This window comes from Thamnophis elegans, chromosome 2, assembly GCF_009769535.1.
Source record: "Thamnophis elegans isolate rThaEle1 chromosome 2, rThaEle1.pri, whole genome shotgun sequence".
Lineage (NCBI taxonomy): Eukaryota > Metazoa > Chordata > Lepidosauria > Squamata > Colubridae > Thamnophis > Thamnophis elegans.
Genome location: NC_045542.1, coordinates 97,399,543 through 97,423,534, shown reverse-complemented (window position 1 = coordinate 97,423,534; position 23,992 = coordinate 97,399,543). Strand labels below are relative to the sequence as shown.

Below are 23,992 nucleotides of genomic sequence, written 5' to 3'. Positions count from 1 at the left end.
ACTCTGAGTTAGGCGTATTCTCTTCTATTGGAGAGAATAAATAACTTGGTTTCCATTTAAAGGCCTTTAGGTCCTTGCTAGTCTTTGGAGATGACGTTTTGCTGCCAAATGGATTCTTCCATTTATATTCCCTTTTTAGGCTGCGGTCAATTATTTTTCAAGTAGACAAGTTGATCTTAAATGCACTGAAGGTAGCTTTCTTTTGAGGACGCTGTCTTTCTGTTTTCGTCTTACAGCTCATCCAGGCCTGTGCCATGCAGCAACTCCATGTCTCTTATCAAACATTCCCACCACTCATTTCCAGTGATCATTATATCCTGCACCCTCCGCCACCTGTGCCACCACACCAGCCTCCTCATATGACAGCCCTCGGCCAGTTTGTCCCACTCCAGCCGCAGCATCCTCGCATGGTAAGTTGTTTGAGAATGCATAAATTGGCTCAGAAGGAAGAAGTGTCGGTGCTCTTATTTCCCCACACCTGCATCTACTACTGTGCAAAAACTTGTAGCATACCATCTACCGATTTCCTAAAATCTTGGAATTAAAGAGAGTACCTTGTAGCTCAGAAGAAGCTTGCACTTGGTCACTAATGCCATAGTCATTTCCTGTCTAAAGGACTGCAAAGTCCTTGACCTGGAGCGCTTCTTGAAAACCAAACGTCGAAGTTGGTTCAGAAGCACAAATAATTAGGGAAACACCTCAGTGTCCCCATACCACACCATGCTTTACAAGTTACACTGACTCCCTAAAGCTTCTTGATGCAATTCAAAGTGTTGTTATCTGTAAAGCTCTTTGTGGCACAAAGCAGGGTTATTTGGGGAACTGCCTTGCTCTGATTGTCTCTGCTTATCCTGTGAGATCCAGCAAAGCGGAAATGTTTTGGTTCCCTTCCACAAAATAGTGTTGCTACTGGGGGTCCAGGGATATGTCTTCATTTTTTACACTTCTAGAACATCATTTCCCCTGAGGCTTAGATGGTCTCAGCCTTTATGTATTCTCACAAGATCCTAAAAGCCTGGTTCTTCTCCGAAATGTTGCGCTCAGCCTATGCATAATGTCAGACCATTGAATAAGATACGTGCTCCTTAGCTGCTTAGCTTCTTTCTTCTGTTGTTACTGTTATTAATGATACTGTCTCCTGTTATTTTATGTTCCAGTGTATTTTTTTTCATATTACATTCTCTCTTAATAATTAATTAATTTGAATTGTAAATTGCCCAGAATCCGTCTGGTGAATCGGATGGCCATATAAATCTAGAGGGAGGGGAAAGAAGGAGGGAGGGAGAGAGAGAAGAGAAAGAAAGAAAGAAAGAAAGAAAGAAAGAAAGAAAGAAAGAAAGAAAGAAAAGAAAGAAAAGAAAGAAAAAGAAAAACAAACTTGGAGCAAGGTTTGAAGAAAATGTCAGAGCAGTGAGTAGCCATAGTTTGGTTAATGAGAAAGATGAAAAAGACACTAGTAGCTCACAGAATAAGCCTTCTTCCCTAAGGAAGATGATAATCAAACGAGTCAGCCAAGAGTAAAAAGCAGATTTAGAATATGTTTTTCATCCTGCAACTCAGAAGCGGCTTTCAGATCTTAGTGCAGAAAGAAGCTGTGAGCCTTCAGAGAAGAAAGCAAGTCCTATGAAATACAGTGGCTAATCCCTAAAGAACAGAGAAGATGTGGGTTGGTCCTCCCAGGAAATATGACTTACTTTGCTGATCGCTTTTTTTCTACAGATAATGGAGGAGGGTACCAAAAAAAATATCAGCTGTTTTTGGCTCTTTCCTTTTGACTATTGGATAAAACTTAGTTGAGTAAGGGGGAGGAAGAGGAACCGGGGGAGGAGGGGTCAAGACCTGTTCCCTCTCATTTCAGAGTATACACCACATGGAATAATAGACTTGCATTACAAGAAAAATCCGTTCCAGTTGAATGTTAGGAAAAGCTTCCTGAGTAAAGAGTTGGACTCGGTGGCTTAAATGGCTCCTCCCCTCAATTCTATATATTAGTTCAACAAATTAATCTTGTGGAGGTACAGTACATGGTAAATTATCTTATTGATGTCACGCAAGAGTTAGCCATCTTTGGGTTCCAGTTCTCACTCTTCAGACATATTGGGGAGCAATTGCCAATGCAGAATGTGTATATCCTTTTCCCACAGCCACTTCAGAGGATAGAAAACGAGGTAGAGCTTCGGGGTGAACAGCACTCAATGGGGGGCTTCTCGTATTCTCCTTCCCATCATACTCCTACCTTGTCTCCCTCTGTACCATTGTATCTTCCACACACACACGACCCACTTCACCAAGAACTGCCGTTTGGAGTGGTAAGTGCCATGTTAAAAAAAAAAAAAAGCTGTTCTCTGTGGCCTCTGAACCAGGTAGAACAGGGTGTCTTTTTTTAAAAAAACCACTCTTTTGTTCGGCCACCAAGAGCCATCATACCCTGGAGGGGTGGGGTGGGGTGGGGTGGTAGCAGTGTGATGATTCGGTGATGGATCTGTTGGAGGATAGCAACTAGGTGCTTGCTGCCAGGTTATATTCCAGAAGGGTAAGGAAAGTTAGAGAGGGGTTTAGAAGATGCAGATGGATAGGCAGGTCTAAGGGAGGCTCAGGTTTAGACCTAAGAGTACCGTATTTTTCGGATAAGATGCACCTTTTTCCCTCAGAAAAGAGGCTGAAAATCTGGGTGTGTCTTACACACTGAATACAGCATTTTTTTGCCTCCTGTAAACCCCGCCCCCTTCACCAAAATGGCCGTGCATAGCCTTTAGGAGGCTTTCAGAGTGGTCCTGGGGGTTGGGGAGGACAGAAATGAGCGAAAAATGGGTTTGTTTTTTTTGCTCAATTTTGCCCAGCCCCCAGGAGCACTCTACAAACTTCCTAAATGCTATTCATGCCTTTTTTTTTTTTTTTTGAAAAAAATGGGCCCGTTTTCATGAAAAATGGGCTGTTTTGGGGAGGTTTGCAGAGTGCAAAAACTTTTTTTTTTTTTTTAAATTGCCTCTTCAAAAGCTTGCTGCCTCTTATAGTCCGGTGCGTCTTATACTCCAAAAATATGGTACTTCCCCTTGTCATAGAGACATGGTTAGGAATAGTGTTAGGGCTAGAAAAGGCAGTTGATACAATGGAGATGATAGTTTATAGAAATAGGTGAAGCCATTGAAAACCTTAGGCGCAGGTAGTCCTTGACTTAGTGACCGTTTAGTGACTGTTCAAAGTTACCACAGCTTAATGTGACTTACGGCCGCTTTTCAGAGTTGCGTCCTTTGCAACATCCCCATGATCATGTGATCCAAATTCAGATGCTTGGCAGCTGGTTCATATTTATGATCGTTGCTATGTCCCAAGGTCATGTGATCTCCTTTTGCGACATTCAGACAAGCAAAGTCAATGGGAAAGTCAGATTCAGGGGTTACTAACTTGCCAACTGCAGAGTTTCACTTTACAACTGTGGCAAGAAACTCACAAAAATGGGTCACAAAACTCAATTGTCTCAATGATGGAAATTTTGGTCTCAGTTGTGGTTGTAAGTCGAGGACTACCTATTCAATAAAAGCCCATTTGTTCCTATGTTAACCAAGTGTCTGTGTTGTCTTCAGTCTGTCTTGTGTTCCTACCCTGTTACACTACAAGACAAAAATGGAAAAACAAAAGGATAATAAAAGAAAAGACACTCGTTCCCTTCAAGAGGGTGTAGGAGGGGCATCCCAAAGGATGGTCCAGTGTCCTTTTTTTACAGGTGGCCCATGGGCTACATTCAGAACTGCCATCCCTGCAGTCATGCAGCGCAATGTTACATGATTGCACCACGTGGCAATATCAGTCCCAGCTATAATGGCAGTTGTGGTTGCCATCATAACCCCAAGACTTGTGGGTCATTAGGTGGAAACTTGGGAGTTGCCAATAAGGATTGTGAGTACGTTACAGAGGGAGAAGTGAGGCGGCTGGAGACCCATGCGTGAACACAGGAAGGCTGGAGGATGGATGGGGCATCTGGTTGCAAGTGCAGGAAGGCAGGGGATGCAGGGTGCAAATTTAGGAAGGTGGCTGGGATTTACCCGAGTTACTTGTGATTTTGACACTTCTTGTGAGAACAGGCCCTCAGGAAAGGTCACAAATAGTGAGCCTGTGCTGTGCTGTGGCGACCAGAACTTTGAGGACTGGTCACATGTCATCTTTTGCCCCTTTCCTCGTAGCCTGCCATTTCCTAAGATTGCCTAGATTTGTAATACTGCATTGTTTCACATGTGAGAGAGGTAGCCAACTAAGATTCCAGTGACAGAGAATGTGGTTTCTAGTGCTTTGCATAACTTCGTTCTGTTCTCTGTTACTAGGACAACAGGAATAAATGATGCAACATAGTAAAGAAAAAAGCAGAATATGTTCTTTTTTGATTTGCATAACACAGATCATGCTAAAGGACCCAGCTTTTCTTTGTGCAAACTTTTGCTTGGCTAGAATATGTTATTTCTTTTTTTTTTTCACGTGGCATGGAATGTATGCAGAGCTTACAGATTAGACAGCATTGACAAAGCTTCTGATATTCCCACAGCCATATCCACATATGATGCCCCGGCGGCTGAATTCCCAGCGATACAGACTACAGCAACCACTGCCTCCGCCGCCGCCTCCTCCACCGCCATATTACCCAAGCTTCCTGCCATACTTTCTGTGAGTATTTGCAATAACAGTGAGGAGAACTGTGAGTCGAATATTCTCACTTCATTGGAATAAAGCATGCAGAATTAAAAGCTCTGCTTTCCCTAATGCCCCCCCCCCCCCCCCGGGAGTATGGGCCACCATCTTTCCCCAGCAGTATCCTCCATCAAAACATCCCTTTTGGTGTGCCATGGGTGCACGTGCCACTTCCCCATCTGTTCACTGCTATCTCTTTCTTTAAAACTGCAGTTCAATGCTTCCTGTGTCACCAACAGCTGTGGGACCCACAATAAGTTTGGACTTGGACGTGGATGATGTAGAGATGGAAAACTATGAGGTGGGTTTACTTCTTTGTGTTGATTGTTAGAATGAAGAAGGGCTCTTGGGCAGAAAAATTTGGATGTGGAGAGGGTGGGTTACAAGAGACTGGCAAGGATATTAACTCCTGAAAGACTTGGGAGGACGGAATGCTTTTCCACCAGGAGGGAAAGAATTAGGAGCTCCTATCTGTTCTGGTATTTAGATTTCTTTCATTGTGACTTTTAGTACTTGCTGCTGGTGGCGAGAGTGTCAGGCCTGCAGTGGTTCCTTTAAGAATCTTTGGCCTGCCACACTCTTATCTTCTAGCTTCATCTTTAGTATGCCTTTTCATTAAGGGGGGAATAGCCAGGTGTGGAATGTGTTGTTTTCAAAACAAAAAATTCCTTTTTAGAAGTTCAAGGTTATTCTTTGTGTCTGAACCTCGACACCTGACCGGAACCAGCAGGGTAGAGATGCCAGCATGGAAGAAGAAGATTGGACCATGTGATGGATTTGTGGGTGTGGGGACAAGATCATGAACTTTCAACTGGGTGGGAATCCTAGGTAATTTCCAGAATTGTGATTCCACAGATGTGCTAAGATGTCTGACTTATTAACTTGGAACTTTAAGGATTGTTTTGCCTTGGACTCTGATTTAATTCTGCATGATACTTCGAATGCTGACATTATCCCAATTCTAGAAGTTACCTAGGATTCTGACAGAGAGTATGTGTGGAACAAGTTCTGGCTGGTAGATCTTGAGTTGTACTAGTAAATCCAAGAAATTTCACGTCTGCCAGGTCTGCCCTAGAGTCCGCAATTGAGAGAAGACAGCTGAAATTATACTTAAGGAGTGGCAGTAGTTGGAGAATGCAATTGTGCAGCAGATTGTGTTCTTTGTGGAGCCATTTCTTATGGCAGAGGAATACAAATCTGATGGGAGGCTCATTTAACGTTTATATGGCATTGAGGACCAAGGGTGACACTTTTAAAAAGTGGGCAAGGAAGGCCAGACAAAGATGTAAAGTATAAAGCTAATTAAAGTGGATGGATAATCAGAATAAAAACGAGTTGTCAGGAAATATTAATGCTTTCTAAGTGTTAAATTTCAGTAAAAGACAATTCACGTCTTTTATTTCTTCAAAGTTTTGACGGCAAAAGATTCGTCTCTCTCTGCCTTTTCTTGAAGTTTATAAAGGATTAAGGGGGGTATTCTCAGCAATGGAATCACTTGCTTTGTATTCCTTTCTTTTGTTTTGTTTTCTATCAGGCATTACTGAATTTAGCTGAAAGATTAGGGGAGGCCAAGCCACGGGGACTCACCAAAGCAGATATTGAGCACCTTCCATCCTACCGCTTTAACCCTGAGAGCCATCAGTCCGAGCAAACCTTGTAAGTTCTCCCAAGAAACTGCTTTACTGTGAAGTATCTCTATATGCCATTCTCTCCTGCTCCCTTACTGGTTTGATTTTTCACCCTTCCCAGGTGTGTGGTGTGCTTCAGTGACTTTGAAATCAGGCAGCTGCTGCGAGTTCTGCCCTGCAACCACGAGTTCCATGCTAAGTGCATCGACAAATGGTTAAAGGTAAAATTCACTGGTTTGACTGAGTTCTCTAATCAGTCTCTAAGAAAAGTTATTTGGGTACTATCTGTCTTCTTTAGTGGGTCGGTTAATTTCTAAAGTGACTGTAAAGACAAAGGCTTCCCTGGTTTCACAACATAGATATATCCCTGTCATTTTTCGGGGGACAGCAATCTATGGCTCTGGAGCTGCATGTGGCTCTTTCATCCTCCTGATGCGGCTCCCTGTCACCAACTGGCACCACAATTTTGAGAGGAGCTTCCAGGTGGTTTTTTTTTTGAATGCGGGGGAAGCCAGGAGAAGATCCTATGGCAAGGCACCGGGTTTCCGGTCAGCTCCACAACGCCACACTGGGAAGAGAGACCATTGTGGGGAAACCGGACTTCCGGTTGGCTCCAGAATTGAACAGGGGGCTTTCTGTTAGGACCTTTGTGGTTCTTTGAGTGTTTAAGGTTACCGACCCCTGGGGTAGTGGTTCTATTAATCCAGCTACTTCCACTTTCTAGCATGCGAATATTATCTAAGCAACTGATTATATAAAATGTATAAGACATTGTAGATTAGCAGTCTCAGCTAATCTTTACTGGTCTCCAAAGATGGGTGGGTGGGAGCAAAGCTTGATTGGGCAGACTACTATTAAGGTGGGCAATATGAAAAACTGTCCAGAATGAAACCGCTAATCTCATTGATACTGTTGCCAATAAAAGTACACAGGCATATCAATGCAATCAACAGAAGAACTGTACAAAAATGCTAATTTGGTATCTGAGCACAGAGGAGGCAGCTGGGGATGGCTTTTAAAGCAGTTAGGGGAGCCTTTAACTCTTCCAGGGCAGGTGATTCATTCTCATTCCAATGTGTTGCAAAGCACACCTCTTTTCAAGGCTTTGCACAGCGCCATTGCACATTATTCAACAATGACTATTTTCTTCTGATGGAACCTAATTGTGCTGCTAGCTTCATTACATGACCATATGACTTCTAGGATTATGTGAAAAGGAGAAATATTCTTCAGCTGTTTTCACAGCATATGTGAATATGCTAAATATCTGTAGAGTTCACCCTTCATTGTCATTTTTCCTTCACTAATAAAAACTCCAAGTCCTTTCACCTTTCTTGCTCTCATTCTCATTTTTCTCCTCCGTGATTCCCTTTCATTTAGAGTGACTAAAAAAATTATACAGGTTTCTCCAAATGCAATAATTTAACAACTTAAATTGGAAAAGTTTCTAACTGGTTACCGCTGTTGCAGTGGGACCCCATGATCATATGATCAAAATTTGGGTTTGTCGCAGCCTTCTCATATTTATGACCACAACATTCTCTCCGCCTGCTTATCCTCCATTCCATATCTGCCCTTCCGCTGCCTTGCATACTACCGTTGCGACCTACCTCAGGTGGCGCAGTGGTTAAATGCAGCACTGCAGGCTACTGCTAGATCAGCAGGTCAGCGGTTCAAATCTCACCGGCTCAGGGTTGACTCAGCCTTCCATCCTTCCGAGGTGGGTAAAATGAGGACCCAGATTGTTGGGGGCAATATGCTGACTCTCTGTAAACCGCTTAGAGAGGCCTGAAAGGCCTATGAAGCGGTATATAAGTCCACTGCTATTGCTATTGCTATTACCTCTGCAACTGAACTTTGCTTTCACCTCCCTCCTGCTGCTACTGAGGTGCACCTAACGAATGGCAATGCATCCTTCTGACACCTGGTGAGGCCTTGCGCTTCTGCAGGATGACCAGAAGGGCTTAGATGGAAAGGATATAGGCGGGTGGGAGAGTTGAAGGGGAGGCAAGTATGGTGTGGCAACAGAGCATCATCTGCCAAAGGGAATTTGCCAAGCACAGCCAGAGAAGACACAGCAGGTCAGCACTGGAAGTCTGTATAGAGTAGGAGAAGCATGAAGTCCTCACCTAATAACAGTACAGTCCTCAACTCATGACTGCAACTAGAAATATCGGAACTGCCATTGCTAAGTGGCGCAGTCACGTGATGTTTCACAACCACTTTGCTTAGCAACAGCAATAAGGTCCATGACTGTCTATATATACAATGCATAATTCTTTTGAGTATCAGTACCAGTTTGATGAATGAACCGAATTGAATTCATCCAATTCACTCGTTGCAGTTGATAAACTATTTTGATAAACGCTCTCGGGTTGCTTATTGAATTGCTTGGGCTTTGTGACTTTCCCTTCAGAAAGGGATGAGACCACCTTTCAGTTGAGTCATTCTGAAACAGGCAACCCTCAAAGCAGAGAACTCCGTTTAGTGGAATTGCCGGAAATTTTCCAGTGGGTGAGGTTGCCCAAAAGGCCATATCCAAAGTCATGCTTTCATTGATCGTTGCAGGCAAACCGCACATGCCCCATCTGCCGAGCAGATGCTTCAGAAGTACATCGGGAGGCCGAATGAGGTTCGTCAATGCACTGCTGCACAAATTTACTCCAGGATACGGACCTTGGACCAGAGGCACGGGCCAGCCTGTATGCTTAGCCTCTGGGGCCTCTCCTGGGATGCGGTGAGAATATAAGCAATGTATGACACCCCCTCCCCCTCACCCCATGGCATGGACCGGGCCTGGTGGTTGAGCCAGCTCTGCGGTGTCATGCTTTGTAGGGGGAGGCATCCCCACGTGCTCTGCACTCCAAAGACTCGCCATCCTTGCACCATTGTTTTCCAGGTGTTTGCATTCCTTCTTGGTTTGGGGTTTTCCTTCCCTATTTGGTTTCATGGCTGTCTGACCTAGATTTTTATCCGAATTCATTCCTTTCTGGCAGAGCCAGATTTGGGGGCCTTGAAAGCAGAACAGCTCCAAGGGAGAGAGGGGAAGAAGTGCCTGCTTCAACCCCACCACCTGCTTGCCTAGAGTACAGTGTTGCAAGATAGTAGCGGGGGAGTATGTTGGTTGCAACACTGATGTAAGCCACTTGAGGCCTTGCCAAAAAAACATCTGTGGCTGTCTCCACGCGAATCATGGCCCACTGGCCCAGGACCACCCTGTGTTTTTCCCTACACATGCACAGAATAGTCCCACCAGCATCTCAGACTCTCTCCCTCCCCTTGCATGCCTGCAATGTTGGGTGGAGTTCAGGGTTGTTCTCACAAGTTGCACAGTGAGGTAAAGAAAAAAAAATGGGCCTAAACTTAAGTCCAGCAATATTCTGCTGCAAGGCAGTTTTGGGGGAAAAGACCCATTTCCCCCCAGAAAGCTCGAAAGAGGAGGAGTATGCAAGTGAAAATCCCTACAATAAAACAGCCGGCTCTGTTTATTACATACTTAATGAAATGAAGGCTTGTGGCTTGTGTTTTGAGATACAGAATCATGTAATAATTGATGTGTCTTCCTTTTATTTTCCCTTTGCACACTCAGACCCCCAGATAACTGCCCTAGTAACACATTTGGGTTGCTATTCCTTCTCGGCACCCATCTCCAGAAAGCACCTCCATCCAGTTTCTGAGTGTCCCCTAGCAGTCTGCCTGCACCTGCTCTTTCTCCCCTGGTGTAGGGGAGGGAGAGATGCTCAGCAGACTGAGGCAAAAGCCTTCAGCTCCCCTTCCTCAGTTCTCTGTCCCGACTCCTGGCTGTAAGCCCTGAGAGTTGTTGGGCAGCTCCAGAGGACTCGATGATAGGATCCTGGGCAGAGAGAGCAGGCAGGAATTATTATTTCTTATTATTTACCCTTGCACTAGCTGTTATGGAGAAAGCCTTTCCATCCTCCCGTGGCTGTATGCAGTGATGCGCATGGGCTTTCATAGGGCCAGGAAGGCTTTTTCATCCTATCTTTTTCAATCTCTTCCATTCAGCAACGCCCCTCCTCCCCTTCTTCACCTTTGGCCTACTGATGCTCATCCTAATGAGCTTTTCTGTATGGCCCGATGCTTGTGCGCTCGGTCAGGAACTATGGCTGATTTGGCCATGACACTCAAGCTGTGTGCCTTCTTGTGTCTGCACACACACACACACTCTCCTACCTAAAATACCTGCTGATTTGAAGCAAGAAAGCAACCAACCTGCCACCCTGTTACAGAAACCTGTTATCGTAAAAGTAATAAAATTTAAAAATTGTTTTGCATGATTATACCATGGAATAAGAGAGAAGCCCTCGCCGTTTAGTTGGTTTGTGTCTGAAGCCTGGAAGAATCAGAGAAGATGATAAAAATCTAATGTAAATGTTCACAAATTATGCATGCATGTTATGACCAGCTTGGAACTTGGTATTGGCTATCTCTCTAGCCAGCTGTGGGGTGATGGGGTGGGTGGGAATGAGGGGGTTCTTTGTGCTCAGCTGATTACTGCCATGCACTGTACTGCACATGTCCGCAACGCCTCACAAGGACCGTTAACGCTTTTCAGGGCATTTCTCTCCCCTCCCTCCCCTCCAAATTAGAGATTGGTTTGAAACCAGGTTAGGTTAGGAGGCAGCATAGTTTTAGTAGAGAGCCAGTTTGGTGTAGTGGTTAAGGCATCTGGCTAGAAACTGAGAGATCGTTGAGTTCTGCTCCTGCTTTATATACAAAGCCAGGTTGGTGATCTTGGGCCAGTCATACTCCTCAGCCCAAAGGAGAGGTGGCAATAGCAAACAACTTCTGAAATCTTACTAAGAAAATTACAGGGCCTTGTCCAGACCTTTGTCAGGAGTCCACACCAACTTAAAGATGCACGCACATACGTACACAAAACGGTTTTAGTGGACTTAATTTGAAGTAGAGTTGCAAGGCTTAGGGGCAGATCTCTTCTGCGACAATAGCTGCCTTGGAAGGAGGACTCTGGCAGGGTCACTTTCTCCTTCATGGTGCTGCAGAAGTAGGAGCAAAGGGACCTGCTGACCACTCCTCTTCCTCCCTCCCTCCCTCCCTTCCTTGCCTGGTTTATCTTGTCCTGCATTCAACTAGTAAATGCTCCAGGGTAAGTTTGGCGGTGTCGTAATCGGTCTCTCTGCCTATCCACAGTGCTATCTTTCAGTTTGGTGGCATCTTCTCCCTCCAAGTGGTAGACCCAGATGGATGGTTAGATCTCGACTCTTTCCCTTCAAAGTGGGGGGCAACAGATAGGAACAGGGACTGCAAGGGAGCCTAAGGTCAAGGCCAGGAAGCAAGGCCCCTGAGCCTTTCTGCCATCATCTTTGTGCGCTGACATCCAATTGTTCTTGGTAAGAGGGCCTGATGAATTTAGGGAACAACTAAGCAGGGAACAAGGACAAATAGACCAGGCAGTGTGATATCCCACAAGTCTGTGAGGGATCAATCCGCCAAGAGAGAAAGGCTAGTAATGAGAAGAGCAGCTTCTGTGTCTGCTTTTTCCTGAGAAGATGGATAGTGGCTGGAGGGGGCGTGGCTCTGGTGCCATGTAGGTGTCATTTTCTGAACATGCCAGCTCTCAGCAATATATTTACCTCTAAAAGTAGGAGAAAAACTTTGGGATGTGGCTGTGGCCAGTTGGCCTTTTGCCACTCGTCCCGATAGCCATGTCTGGTGAGGCGACCAGTTTCTTCCCCAGCAGTTGTTGAGATTCCTCACCCAGCTGAGGAGAGGGGATCCTCAGGGTGCAAGGAGGAGGAAAAATGAGGAGACGTGCAAACTTAAGTTTTGTGGCTTCTTTTGTCATAAGGGGCAGTAGTAGTGCTTAATAATAGAGTTCATCCGTGACTTGCAACCATTCGTTTAATGACCGCTTGAAATTACGACAAAGCTGAAAAAAAATGGGGCTTTATAACAAATCCTGATGCTCAATGACTGTTGTGGTACCCCAGCAGTCACTAAGCACGATTCGTACGCTCAGCAATCAGCATGTATTTACGACGGTTGCAATGTTGCTGGGGTCACCGGCAACCTTCCCAGCGGGCTTCCGACAAGCAAAATCAATGGAGAAAGCCAGATTCACTTAATGACCATGGCAAAAAAGGTCGTAAAAGCGGGTATGACTCAGTGACCTCATTGCTTAGCAACGGAAGCTAGTCCTAATTATGGCCGTACATCAAGGGCTGCTGTAAAGATCCTCAGACCTTTAGTTCCTGCAAAGACACAACAAAGCAGGGCGGGATGGACTGGCAGCCCTTGGTTTGAAAGTAGCAGCTGGCTTGCAGATCGCTCCGTGGATTAGAAGCTCTGGGCAGGTCCCAGGTTTTTTTTCCTCTTGAATAACAATCAGTTGTTTCCATTTGTTAAGATGAAGATCAGTGCTACTTTTTAGAAGTCTCTCTCTCTCTCCTGCTGCTCTGCTCGCTGCATTTATGTTTGTGGGGGATGCAAGTTACAGATGCATCCCGCTCTTGGATACCCCCAATAAAGAATTTCCTCTTTCCCCTCCTCCTCTTCAGAGGGGGAGATTAGCTGCAGTGGGACATCTAAGCCAGGTCTTGGCCCGGGCACAGGCAAACACCAAGGAACGGGCCGCTTGCCATCCTCTCCAACTACACAGACACCAGCAGCTTCTCCTTCCCAGTCCTCCCGTGCGACGCGTCACGCTCCCTCTCTCCTGCCATGTCAAGCCAGTGCCTTGTGTCAGACCCACCTCTTCCCCCCCAGCCTTTCCCCTTGTTTCACAGCTTTTGAAGGGAGAGAGAGGGAACCAACCCCTTATTCCATGTGATACAAATAACCAAAGGTCTTTACTGTATATATATATCTTAAAAAATTAAAGAAAAACAAACAAACATGGGAGGTGTTTCTATATTTATAGCCAATCAGAATAGTGCCGATGCCCATCTGTTTCAGTGTCTCTTCTCCTTCCCCCCGCCATCTTTTCAGAAAGGTTATTTGGGGCTGGGGAGGGAAGGAAAGCCTTACGGTTCTTCTGACGGTGACTCGAAAGCTCACAGCTCGTGTGCTGCAGAATTTATTCCAAGGAGCAGCTAAAAGTTATCATGAAAAAAAAAACAAAAAAATATTACTAAAACATTTATTTAGGATGTTTGTGATTGCTGATTGCGCTGTAGATGCCACTGTTTACCAATGATTTCCTGTGGTGGGATAGTGGGCTGTTTACTGTTCTTTTATACCAGTCCCGTGCCCTCCAGAAGGATAGCTCAGCTTCACCCTACAAGGAGAGGGGCGCCCCTGTAGGGCACCAGGGCATTTGTTCTGTGTTAGAAAGTTTATATATATATATATTATATTATATTATAAATATATATATATAATTTTTTTTGCTCTGTTACTTGCACATTTACAGTTACCTCATTTTTCCCATGTATGTATTTGGAAAAAAAAGGCTAATATATAGAGAAGAAAAAAATATCTTAAATCTCTAAAGTGTTTGTTTTGTTTTATTCCATTCCATTGGAATCATATTGGTTTGTAGCATTTAACATAACTAGTATGTTGTATTATATATGTGTATTATACTGATTGAAATTTTTAACAGATTTGTACTTTTTTTAAAATGAAAGTTGCTAGTTCTGCTTGACCAAGTAGTGCAATCATTATTTTTTTTTTAATGTTGTGGCTGATTTTGAGAGGGATATTCACTAATAAATGTATGATGTATACCAAAGAGGGCAGAATGGTCTCTTCTTTTGGCAAAGACGATGCGCGCAAAAAGGCATATTTGCCCCACATACTGTATAAACGCACACACACACACCCCTTGAGTTGGTTGGAATATCTTTGGCTTATCCAAAGAGCTAAGGATGAATAACTGTACAATAATCTGAACATGAAGCTGATATAGTTGAGAAAGTGATTGTGGATGCAGTAATTAGGATCCATATACCATACTTTTCGCACAATAAGATGCTCCGGACTAGAAGACACACATTAGCTTTAGAGGAGGAAAACAAAGGGGAAAAAAATCTGCCTCTGCCTCCTAGCATCCATCCTGTATTCATCTGGCCAGTGTCCTTGTGCTGCCAGCGCCAGGGAACACTGTAGCCTTCGCTGCCGAGCAGCTGATTGGTGGGTTGGATCAGCCTCCTGGAATATCACCGATCAGCTGTTCTAGACGGTGGCAATTACCCCTGCCTCTGCCATTCACGGCTGCTGCTGATCACCATTTGGAGGTGGTGATTGACACAGACAGCGATAGGTGGCGGCAATTCCCGCTGCCCGGAACAGCTAATCGGGAGGTGATCAATCGCCAATCAGCTGCTGGACAACAAAGGCTGCTGCTGGACAACAAAGGCTGCAGTGTTCCTTGGCGGCGGGGAAACAGCCCCCTTCCCCCTGCCGCAATATTCACTCCATAAGAGACACAGACATTTCCACTCACTTTGCGGGGTAGGGGGAGTACATCTTATAGTGCGAAAAATATGGTAACTAACTTAGAGGATTACAAAATAATCACACAAATGACTAAGTTGTTAAAATTGATAATTAAACGTTAATGACTTCATAACAAATTTTCTCTGTGAAGATCAGGAGTGGGATGGGAGAGATACTGTGAAATGATTCTCTTAAAATTAATTTTGAGATCCAGTCTTTAAGTGATGGATCAGTAAAACTAGAGCATGAGCAACATCTCCTTATAGTTTTTTTAAAAACTAGCATACAGTGCGAGAGTAATGAAGTTCCAGCAGCCATTTGGCAGAGGAAATAAAGTGCAATTGAAGATTTGTCGATTTTAGTATACTTTATGCAATTAACTTGACATTATTTTCAGTGGTGTTTGAAGCAGTTCGTTCTCTAAAAATGAGCAAAATAAAACAGCTCAAACAATAGTGGCTATTAGTTTATGGGATCTCTTTGGAATGTTAAATATCAGGGTTAATATTTAACCCTGGAAAGTGGCATACATGCTAAGAATACAAAAAAATGCCTGAAGGAGCATCTGAAGAAATGCAGGAAGCTTTAAGATTTAAGTATTCATTTGACTGCAATGTTCGCTTTCCTTCCTGGGCCAGTCAATTTCAGTGCACCTGCTTCTCAAGATCGTCATAGGAGTGAAATGAGAGGATACCTATGTAAAACTACCCTGAACTTTAGCGTAAGTCTGGAAATAATTAGTAATATCAATATTATAATCAGCTTTTCAGAGTTTTTAGATGTGTTATTTCTCACGTTTTTTTGATCATAATTGTACCTGACACATTCCCAGGCACACTTAAAAATAATACTGCTCTGGTTTTTCCATATTTTTTGTGTTCAGTTACATTTCCGTGTGGGGGAACAATATTATTACAGACAGAAAACATGGTTGACATACAATCATACAGATACAGCTTCAAGCCTCATAAGCATTTTATATTCATAGTTTAACTTTGATTATATGATCTGTCTTACCATTTCACAATGATCTCACATCGTATCACCATCATTCTAATGCAGATCTTTAAAATACCCTTGCTTAAGCTGTCTTCATTTCAGCTCTACCCACTTCCAAAGCAAATTTTAATTTCCAATAATTGATTTTGCATATTCTTTGCTGCTTTTAATCTTAACTTGAAATTGCTTGTGGTTATCTTTTTCTCTGTGTACACAATAAGCAATATTTTTCATCCCTGTCAATTTTTCATTCGTTTTGTTGGACAGAGAACGTGTAATTTAATACTTTTCCATACAGGACTCAATTGTTTCTCTTTTTTGCAGATTCTGTTACTGTCATTTCTTTCGTGTTTTCTTTTCCTTCCTTCATTTTCTTGCCAAAATCCATTCTTTATATAACTTAAACATGGTTTCACATTCAGAACTTCTCATCATTCTTGCAACTTTCACCAATTCTCTCAGCCACCCTTCATATACAATCAAATCAATCAATTAGGAAACAAATGTATTCTTTTGCCACATGCATACATGAATATTCTCAAGCCACTTACTGAAAAAAAGACTTCCTAAACATATTCACCAGCTACATCCTTTTTTGGGTCCAGAATGGCTCAATCATTTTTCCGTACTCCCTCATCTTGCTTTTATCTATCCATCCATCCAAGATACTAGCTGTCAGATCGGCCATTTTCAGTGCTGGCATCCTGTCATGAATCGCAAGGGATGGGGAAGAGGAAATGGGCAATTGGCACGTAGTAAGTAGAGAGGGGCAAAGGAGCCAGTGACAGGCATGATGGAAGCCAGCCTGTTACAGTTTTCAAGGCCATGGAGCCTGGGAAAGGAAGGCGAATTGCAGCAAACATCTAAGTCGTTCCCAAAACAACTATCCCAAAGCTCATTGGACAAAGATGGACTGGTCGGGGGGGGGGGGGGGAGCAGGGGGAAATTTGTAACACTTCACACAAGAAAGTTTAATTCTAGCCTCACTTTGTTTGCAACCACTAATCCTTAGTAAAAGAACCTATCACTGACCAAATGGAGTCGAGGGTGTTTCTTTCCTAGGTCTTTCTTCCACCTAGTTGGGAAAACTTGATATTAAACTAGATTGCCCTGGGGACATCATTCATTTATAATGTTGCATCATTTTTTCTCAGATCTAATTTCTGGTTTTTCCTATATCACCATTCACTGGAGTTTAACATGCAACTATCACCAACCTGAAGATACATTTTGACATTTTATCTGCTTCATCCATTGCTAAACCTGGACACTTTCACTTACCTGAGTATATACATCAATACCAGACCGCTTTATTCAGATTTATTATACTTATCTCCTTTGAGTTTCACGAAACACAATATATTTTTCTTTAATTCATAGTGTTTATGATTTATCTCAGGATTGTCATCATATTGTGGATATCAGAATAGCTATTGACGTTCTATCCCTCATGACTTTTGTTAACTTTGATGCTCACATAATTTTTTTTTAACAAGGTAGAGGAGATAAAAACTTAGTTACTGGTCTTAGTCATTCCTGTGCCACATGCTGCATACACTGCTAGCAATAAGATGATACTGACCAATTTGGACACAATCTGGCCAGTATGCCACAATACAGCCAAAGCTATTTTACAGTTGGCATAGTCACAATATTCCATGCAATCTAACATATTAAATCTAGAAAGACCACCTTGAAAATCAAAAAGATGTTTCTTCTACTCCACAAAACATGCTAATTGACCCACACTTAGAATGCATATTTATTGGTTTTCAAATTGTGAGCTATAAAACATCAATTATGTAATCTTTATTTGCTTAAGCTCTTCCTGCAAATACAAAACTAATTCCTTACAATTTCCTTAAGATTTCTATAGTGAAGGTGGAGACATTAGAAAATAATTCAAGATCTCCGGGAACTTAGCTTCCTTTATTATTATTTTTCAACTAGTCCATATGCCTCTCTGGGAATTTGGTAACTTCCAATGTACATAAAGATTATTTTGTCACATTTGAATATCTTTCACTGCATTTGCATTAAGCTTTATGCAATTTTATGTTTTCTATCCTTGTTTAACCACCATTTCCACCACTTAAAAGCAGCTTAATTCCCTGTAATTGTCACTGCTCACCATCTATGTTGGATACCTGAAAAAACATATCCCCCTTAATTCTATAGCATATTAAATTCAGGATACATGAAATACAAAGGGTTCTAAGCACTATTTTTAGTATATGTGTTTACGAAACTCCAAAAAGCCCTATATGTGGGAAATAATATGCACATAGATGTAACATCAAGGAAGATGGCAACCAGTAGCTTGGCCCCAATTCCTTTGACATTCAGAACCTCAGAGGATTGATGAAATTTGTTATGCTTCAAGGTAACCTTTTTGCCTCCCAAAGACAGCTATCTGTTCAATAGTGGAACAGCTTGCATCGAGAATTGTATGAAGATTTCTGCACTGGGTAACAGTTGGACTAAAATAACTCCAAATAATTTTATAAACCTGGTTTCTCAGTTTGAATTAAACATTCTCTTCATGATATTGTGAATATCCTTAGTCCAGCCTTCTTAAAGGTTGTTTTTAAAACCTGCTATTTTAGCTGCGGACAGAGGGCACATCCATTTCCCAAATCTCATTAACAGATTTTTCAGTCATTAACACTATTAAAACAGGATTCAATCAATAGAGAAAAACATTTGAATTAGGCACGTTAATAGAAAACGTATCAGTGTACTGGCAAATGATTAATATGAATTATCCCAGAAAGTTTGTGGTTGATCTAACCAGGACAATACTGTTGATAAATTGGCCAGGAATTTATTTTAGCACAATGATGAGTCTTTGTGTGGATATTATTCTAATGGTTAAAACACACTAGGACTCCAAAGTAGGGATCCTTCTCTTTCCACATCTATCTACCTAGTCCAGTGATGGGCAACCTTTTTGGCGTGGTGTGTCAAAAATCGGCAAAAAATCGAGCATAACTCGCGTTGTGTGTCACTTCGACAAAAACATAATTTTGCGCAATTTATAGTTTAAACTACAAAAATGTATAATTGCAATATAATTGTATTTAATAAACCAAAAACAAATTATTTAACATTTAACAATTTCACAAATCCAATGTTTTTCCCCACCATGTTTGGGGCACCATCTGTCGTCACTGACACAACTTTAGATATATCAATGCTTAGGTCGCAGAATGTTTGCATAACAACCTTACATATTTCGCTTCCTGATGTACTTGTTGGCACTGATACTAACTTTATCAACTCTTCTCTCATTGTGTGACCATCAGAATATCGACCAATAATGGCCAACTGAGCATGCGATGTGACATCAGTAGTTTCATCAAGAGAGATGGAAAAATATTTACAATTCCTTATGTCTCTCTTTAATTGCTGTTGTACGTTTGTGTTCAGTCTCATTATTCGGTCTTTTATGATATTTCTACTGAGTGGTAACTTAGATATTCTCTTAATAATTGCATCTTTATTCTGCATATCGTGAAATAGAACTGGCGCACATCTTAGGAGAGTTTCTTTAATAAATTCTCCCTCATTAAGCGCTTTTGCATGCTGAGCTATGGAGTGAGCAATGCTCAAACTTGCAGAGTTTAAATTTGTAGAGCCTTTCATAAATTTAAGGATGGAGTTAGATTGGCTCTTATAAAGGTGTAGCTTCCTGGAAATGTATTCCCTCCTTTCATCCTCACTTTTTTCCAAGAGCTGGGAATGATTAGTTTCAAAATGTCTATTTATATTCCACGTTCTGCTTACTACCGTTTCAGTACATAGAACGCAAAATGATCTGCCATTTTTTTCTATAATGCCATACATCTCGCTCCATGTCTCTTGAAAGGGTTGGCCACTGCCACTACCACTCCCTTTACTTAACCTTTGTTTTTTATTTTTTGGGTGCTCCATCAGTGGGCCAGTGACAGCAGATAGAATTATAGATAGCCAATTAGGGGTTAACTAGCCTAACAAGCTAACACAACCTCCCCCTCACTTATCTCAGTTATTGTGGGCAATTACAAGTCCATGGCACCCCAATAGTTGCTGCTAATGGCGCTCACAGTTCCCGTTGGCACTCCGCTGTTCCCTGCTGTGGTGCGGTCGTAACCGACAGTCCCAGGAGTAGACTCTCTGTGCCGGCCTGACTGGAGAGAGGCGCGCACTGTTCCTGCGCTCCTCTCCTGCGGGTCCTCCCTCGCCGCGCTGATGACGTGTGTGCGCACGGCACGCACGCCTTACCAGCAGCCCCTGCGCTCAGAAAGGGGCAGCGGCGATACAGTAAGTGAGTGTGGGCAGGGGAGATCACATGTCCCGCCCCCCCCGTTCCTCCAGCACAGATTCTTTCATCCTCGGCGGCCGTGCAGGAGCCGAGGATGAATCGCATGAAATCCTGTGCGTGTCACCCCAAATGGCTACGCGTGTCAGCACTGACACGCGTGTCATAGGTTCGCCATCACTGACCTAGTCCATTAAAGCACCTATTTTTTGTAGATTTCCATGTGGAAAAAAATACTTTAACCAATCAGTTCATAAAAGTTAATCTAACTCTTAGAGCAGCCATTTCTTTTGTCAGGATCACACAGAAACCAGGAAAGGGAGGAGATCCAAAGCACTTCTTCCAAATCATTTTTAACTCTTCACAGTCCTAATGTTGATGCTATATTCCTTTACAGTACCTTTTGGCAACAAATTGACCTTCAAGGATAGCTTTCAAAGAAAGATTAGTCATTTAGTCCGAACGAAATGTTAGGTGTAGTTATTTCATAAGCCTCTACAAAAATAAATATGAACTTGAAAAGCAATTAAATGTCTCAGTTAACCACATCCTTTCATATCACCTAATACTACTGGATCTGATCTGTAAAATCCAGATGACCAATAAGTGAAGTAAAGTGCTCTGCTGCCATCTATTGGTCATCCAGGTTCCTGCAGTAGTGTTTTTGATATCCTAAAATTAGCATTACCCTTAAATACAAATAGGAACTCAGGAGTTGTTTAGGCATTGGTTCCTAAATAATGTCTGCATTTTTTTCCTTAGATAATCTAGGATGTCATGAAACAGCCCTGTTTCAATGTGTGAAATACAAAGTACTGACTAGAACCTTGTCTTAATTAGTTAAGTTAGTTTAGATGAGAAAAGTGATATTTTTTAGTCTCATCTCCAAATCCAACTGTCTTACAAAGCTGGAAGATAAATGCCTACAGGACACAGGACAAAGTTTCACTCATCTCTCTGTCCACTGGGATATACAGGTAACCCTTGACCACAATGGGAACCAGAATTTCTGTTGCTAAGCAAGGTGACTAGTAAGTGAATTGTACCCAAGTTACCTTTTTGCCAATTAAGCAAATTACATGGTTAATTGAACCTGGCTTCCCCCACTGACTGCTTCATGGAACCTGGCTAGAAAGGTCACAGAGATCAATGAATCTGGAAAACTACAACCAAGTATTCAAATTTTGATCACATAACCTTGGGGATGCTGCAATTAGTTGTGAGAATATTGGTTGTTAAGCCAATTTTTTCAGGGCTGTTGTAACGTGAAATGGTTGCTAAACAAATTCTAGGACTACCTGTACAAAAATGTCAATAGTATATATTTGTGAAAACAATGACACAAGAAATAAACAAACTTGGCTACTTCTAGTCAAGGGGTTATCTTATTAAATAATGCTATTTAGATGCATCTTTTTCATCGTGAAATATGAACTCTCAAAACGTTATTTTCCATGGGAAAAAATGCACTAGTGCACAAACCGGTTTTTCTGATAAATGCCTAGAGACTCACAGACTAGACCAGTCAAAAATTAGAAAAAAGGCCTACCTTGACTCTGCTGGCATGTCAACACACCTCCTCTGAACAAAACTGAAACAATTCTTTACATATTCATTTATTAGCAAAAGGAAACAAAACAATTGTGCATGTGATCCTTGGAATCTGCTGCATGCCACTTAAATTCTGGCGGTGTCCTCGTTCTGCTGACAGGCCCCAGTGCCTAGGCAAAGCAGCTGTGGGTTGCACCAGGCCTTTGTTCTTGAAGAGGCTTTAAGAGAATGTTCTCCTATGGCTTCTGCGGCCTCTGTAAACCGCACAAAACCATGGCCCCTTCCGGCACAACTTTCCAATGGTAGAGGACACATGAGAGCACACTCCGTTCTCACACAACCTCCACAAAAATAGGACGTACTTTCAAGGATAGTTGTTGGGTATTGGTGAATGCTGGCATGTCATCCAAAATGTTGTGGTGTGTTGCCTTTGACATGTGTGTCCTGGGTTTGCTCTCTAGACTAGACTCTACAGGAAAGGGCTCAGAGAGGAATATAAAGATACCTATAATACTGTTAAGAAGATAGGAAGCCATTTATTACTTTTTTTCCTTTTCATTTGGGGGCTTGATTTCTTTTCCACTTTCTTTCTTTTCCTTATTTTTTCCCTCTTCTATCCAACATTTGTATTGTTTTTTTTTTTAAAAAATGTTAAAATTTATTTAATAAAAAAGTTAACTTTTTATTACGTGACAGCAACATCCTGAAGGCAAATGAGAATTTGGAGAGGTATCAGGACCCGGAGGAGGAAGTGAAAAGTAAAGGCCGAAGTGGTTCCGGTGATGGCAGGAGCACTTGAGGGTATGACTCCTAAGCTGCGAGAGAAGCTCCAACAGATTCCAGGAACATCATCAGAGCTTTCTCTGTATAGACTAGTGCAGTGCTAGGAACAGCTAAGATACTGTGCAGAGGTAGAGGATACAAGATTGAGGAAGATGCATATCATCCACAGGGGCAAAAAGGTAACTTTTTAAAACAATAAAAAATAAAAGGGCTCACCAATGATGTGCTGCACTAGTGTCCTATCCTAATTCTCAGCATTCCCATTTCTCCTTTACATCATCATAAAAAAATAAAAAAGGGGTGAGGAATGGGTAAATGAAGCATAAAATCCCCAGCTAAGAATGTGATGCTTTCAATCTTTAGCAGTAGCTTAATCGCCATTTAGTCTGTGACTATCATCAGGGCTTTTAATTCATATGGAGGAAAATGTATATATGTTTTAGTACATGTGCACACATAGCATCATTAAGGTCACTCAAACTCACTACACATATGCATACACAATTCAGAGAGTAAGTTCCTACTTCATAGTTTTCCTTTTAATTCCAAGTTATTTTAACAGCTTTTCCCTTTTAATTGTTGGCAAGACATAGGAGAAGTAGACTTCTTCTGTCCAAGTCAAACAGAACATAGAGGGAAAGCCAAGTATAGCAAATGAAAAGTAATACTGCGTGAGTTCATGCCTGATTCCATGCTACCCGTTGCAAGAAACAATATTATTTGCAAGTTAACACAGAAGCAAGAGGGCTGAAGGTTTCTTAATCGCAAGAAGGGATATGAGAACCTAGTGGATTTTATGTGCAAGGTTTGTACCTTTAAAGAAAAACACTATAGTCCAAAAGGATTCTCATATCAATTACATTGTTAGATGAAAAATCAAGAGAAAATGGTTTTCTGATCAAAGGAACCCAAATTGTAAAATGGAGTTGACTTAATCTCCCACCTTTTAGGATTCATAATTGACTTAATACCCCACCTCCACACTTGGATTCAGAAGAGATCATCTGATAGAAGAGTCAAAAGTTGGCTTCTTTGATTGCCCTTTCCCTCTGAAACCTACTCTTGTTGCTACATATGTTGTGTAGAAGTTGGCAACAGCAAGAGAACTTGGAAAAAATTGCCATCCAGCTCCCTTCCTCTATTGGGAAACCTCTGCTAGACTTTAGTCCTTTTCATGAGCAAGAAAGTCCTGATCCAACTTTGAGGCTATAACCTTATTAAAAAGATCTGTCTGCATGAATTATGAAGTACTATAAAATTCAGAGGTACCAATCACAAGGTTCAGTTCATCATCCCTGAAGCCTTTCAGGTGGCTGTAACACCTATCAACATTGACAAATGACCTTACTACTCACCTGGCTCAGCAAAGATTATGGGTCCATCTTCCATGCTGATTTCTCTTATTTTTTTCAGTCACCACTGCAGATTCATCAGATTAAATTGCAAACATTTTACACTAGCACAGAAAAAGGCTCATCCAAAATGGAGTGAGGCAGTGTTAAAAGTCAAAAAAGTGTGTCAATTCCAGAATGATGCTCTACTACTGTTGTAAGTCTGCACATGGTTCGGGCAAGGCATTATGTCAGATTGGTACATTTGGGCTAGGTATTGAAGAGGCAGTAAGACACTGACA

At 42.1% G+C, this 23,992-nt stretch overlaps 1 protein-coding gene across 7 annotated transcripts in view; it reads left to right on the top strand.

Annotated features, from left to right (window-relative positions):
- The window catches only part of RNF44 (ring finger protein 44), an 86,045-nt gene extending 72,309 nt beyond the window's left edge, over window positions 1–13,736 (top strand). For 6 of the 7 annotated variants that reach the window (XM_032238964.1, XM_032238965.1, XM_032238966.1 and 3 more), the window contains 7 exons: window positions 237–410; window positions 2,145–2,309; window positions 4,538–4,656; window positions 4,894–4,981; window positions 6,215–6,336; window positions 6,430–6,529; window positions 8,877–13,736. In XM_032238964.1, the coding sequence (XP_032094855.1) occupies window positions 237–410; window positions 2,145–2,309; window positions 4,538–4,656; window positions 4,894–4,981; window positions 6,215–6,336; window positions 6,430–6,529; window positions 8,877–8,939 (831 nt within the window). In that variant the 3' untranslated portion in view covers window positions 8,940–13,736. The remainder of the gene's footprint in view (window positions 1–236; window positions 411–2,144; window positions 2,310–4,537; window positions 4,657–4,893; window positions 4,982–6,214; window positions 6,337–6,429; window positions 6,530–8,876) is intronic. The other variant, XM_032238969.1, reaches the window with a different exon arrangement.
- The last annotated feature ends 10,256 nt before the right edge of the window (window positions 13,737–23,992 follow it).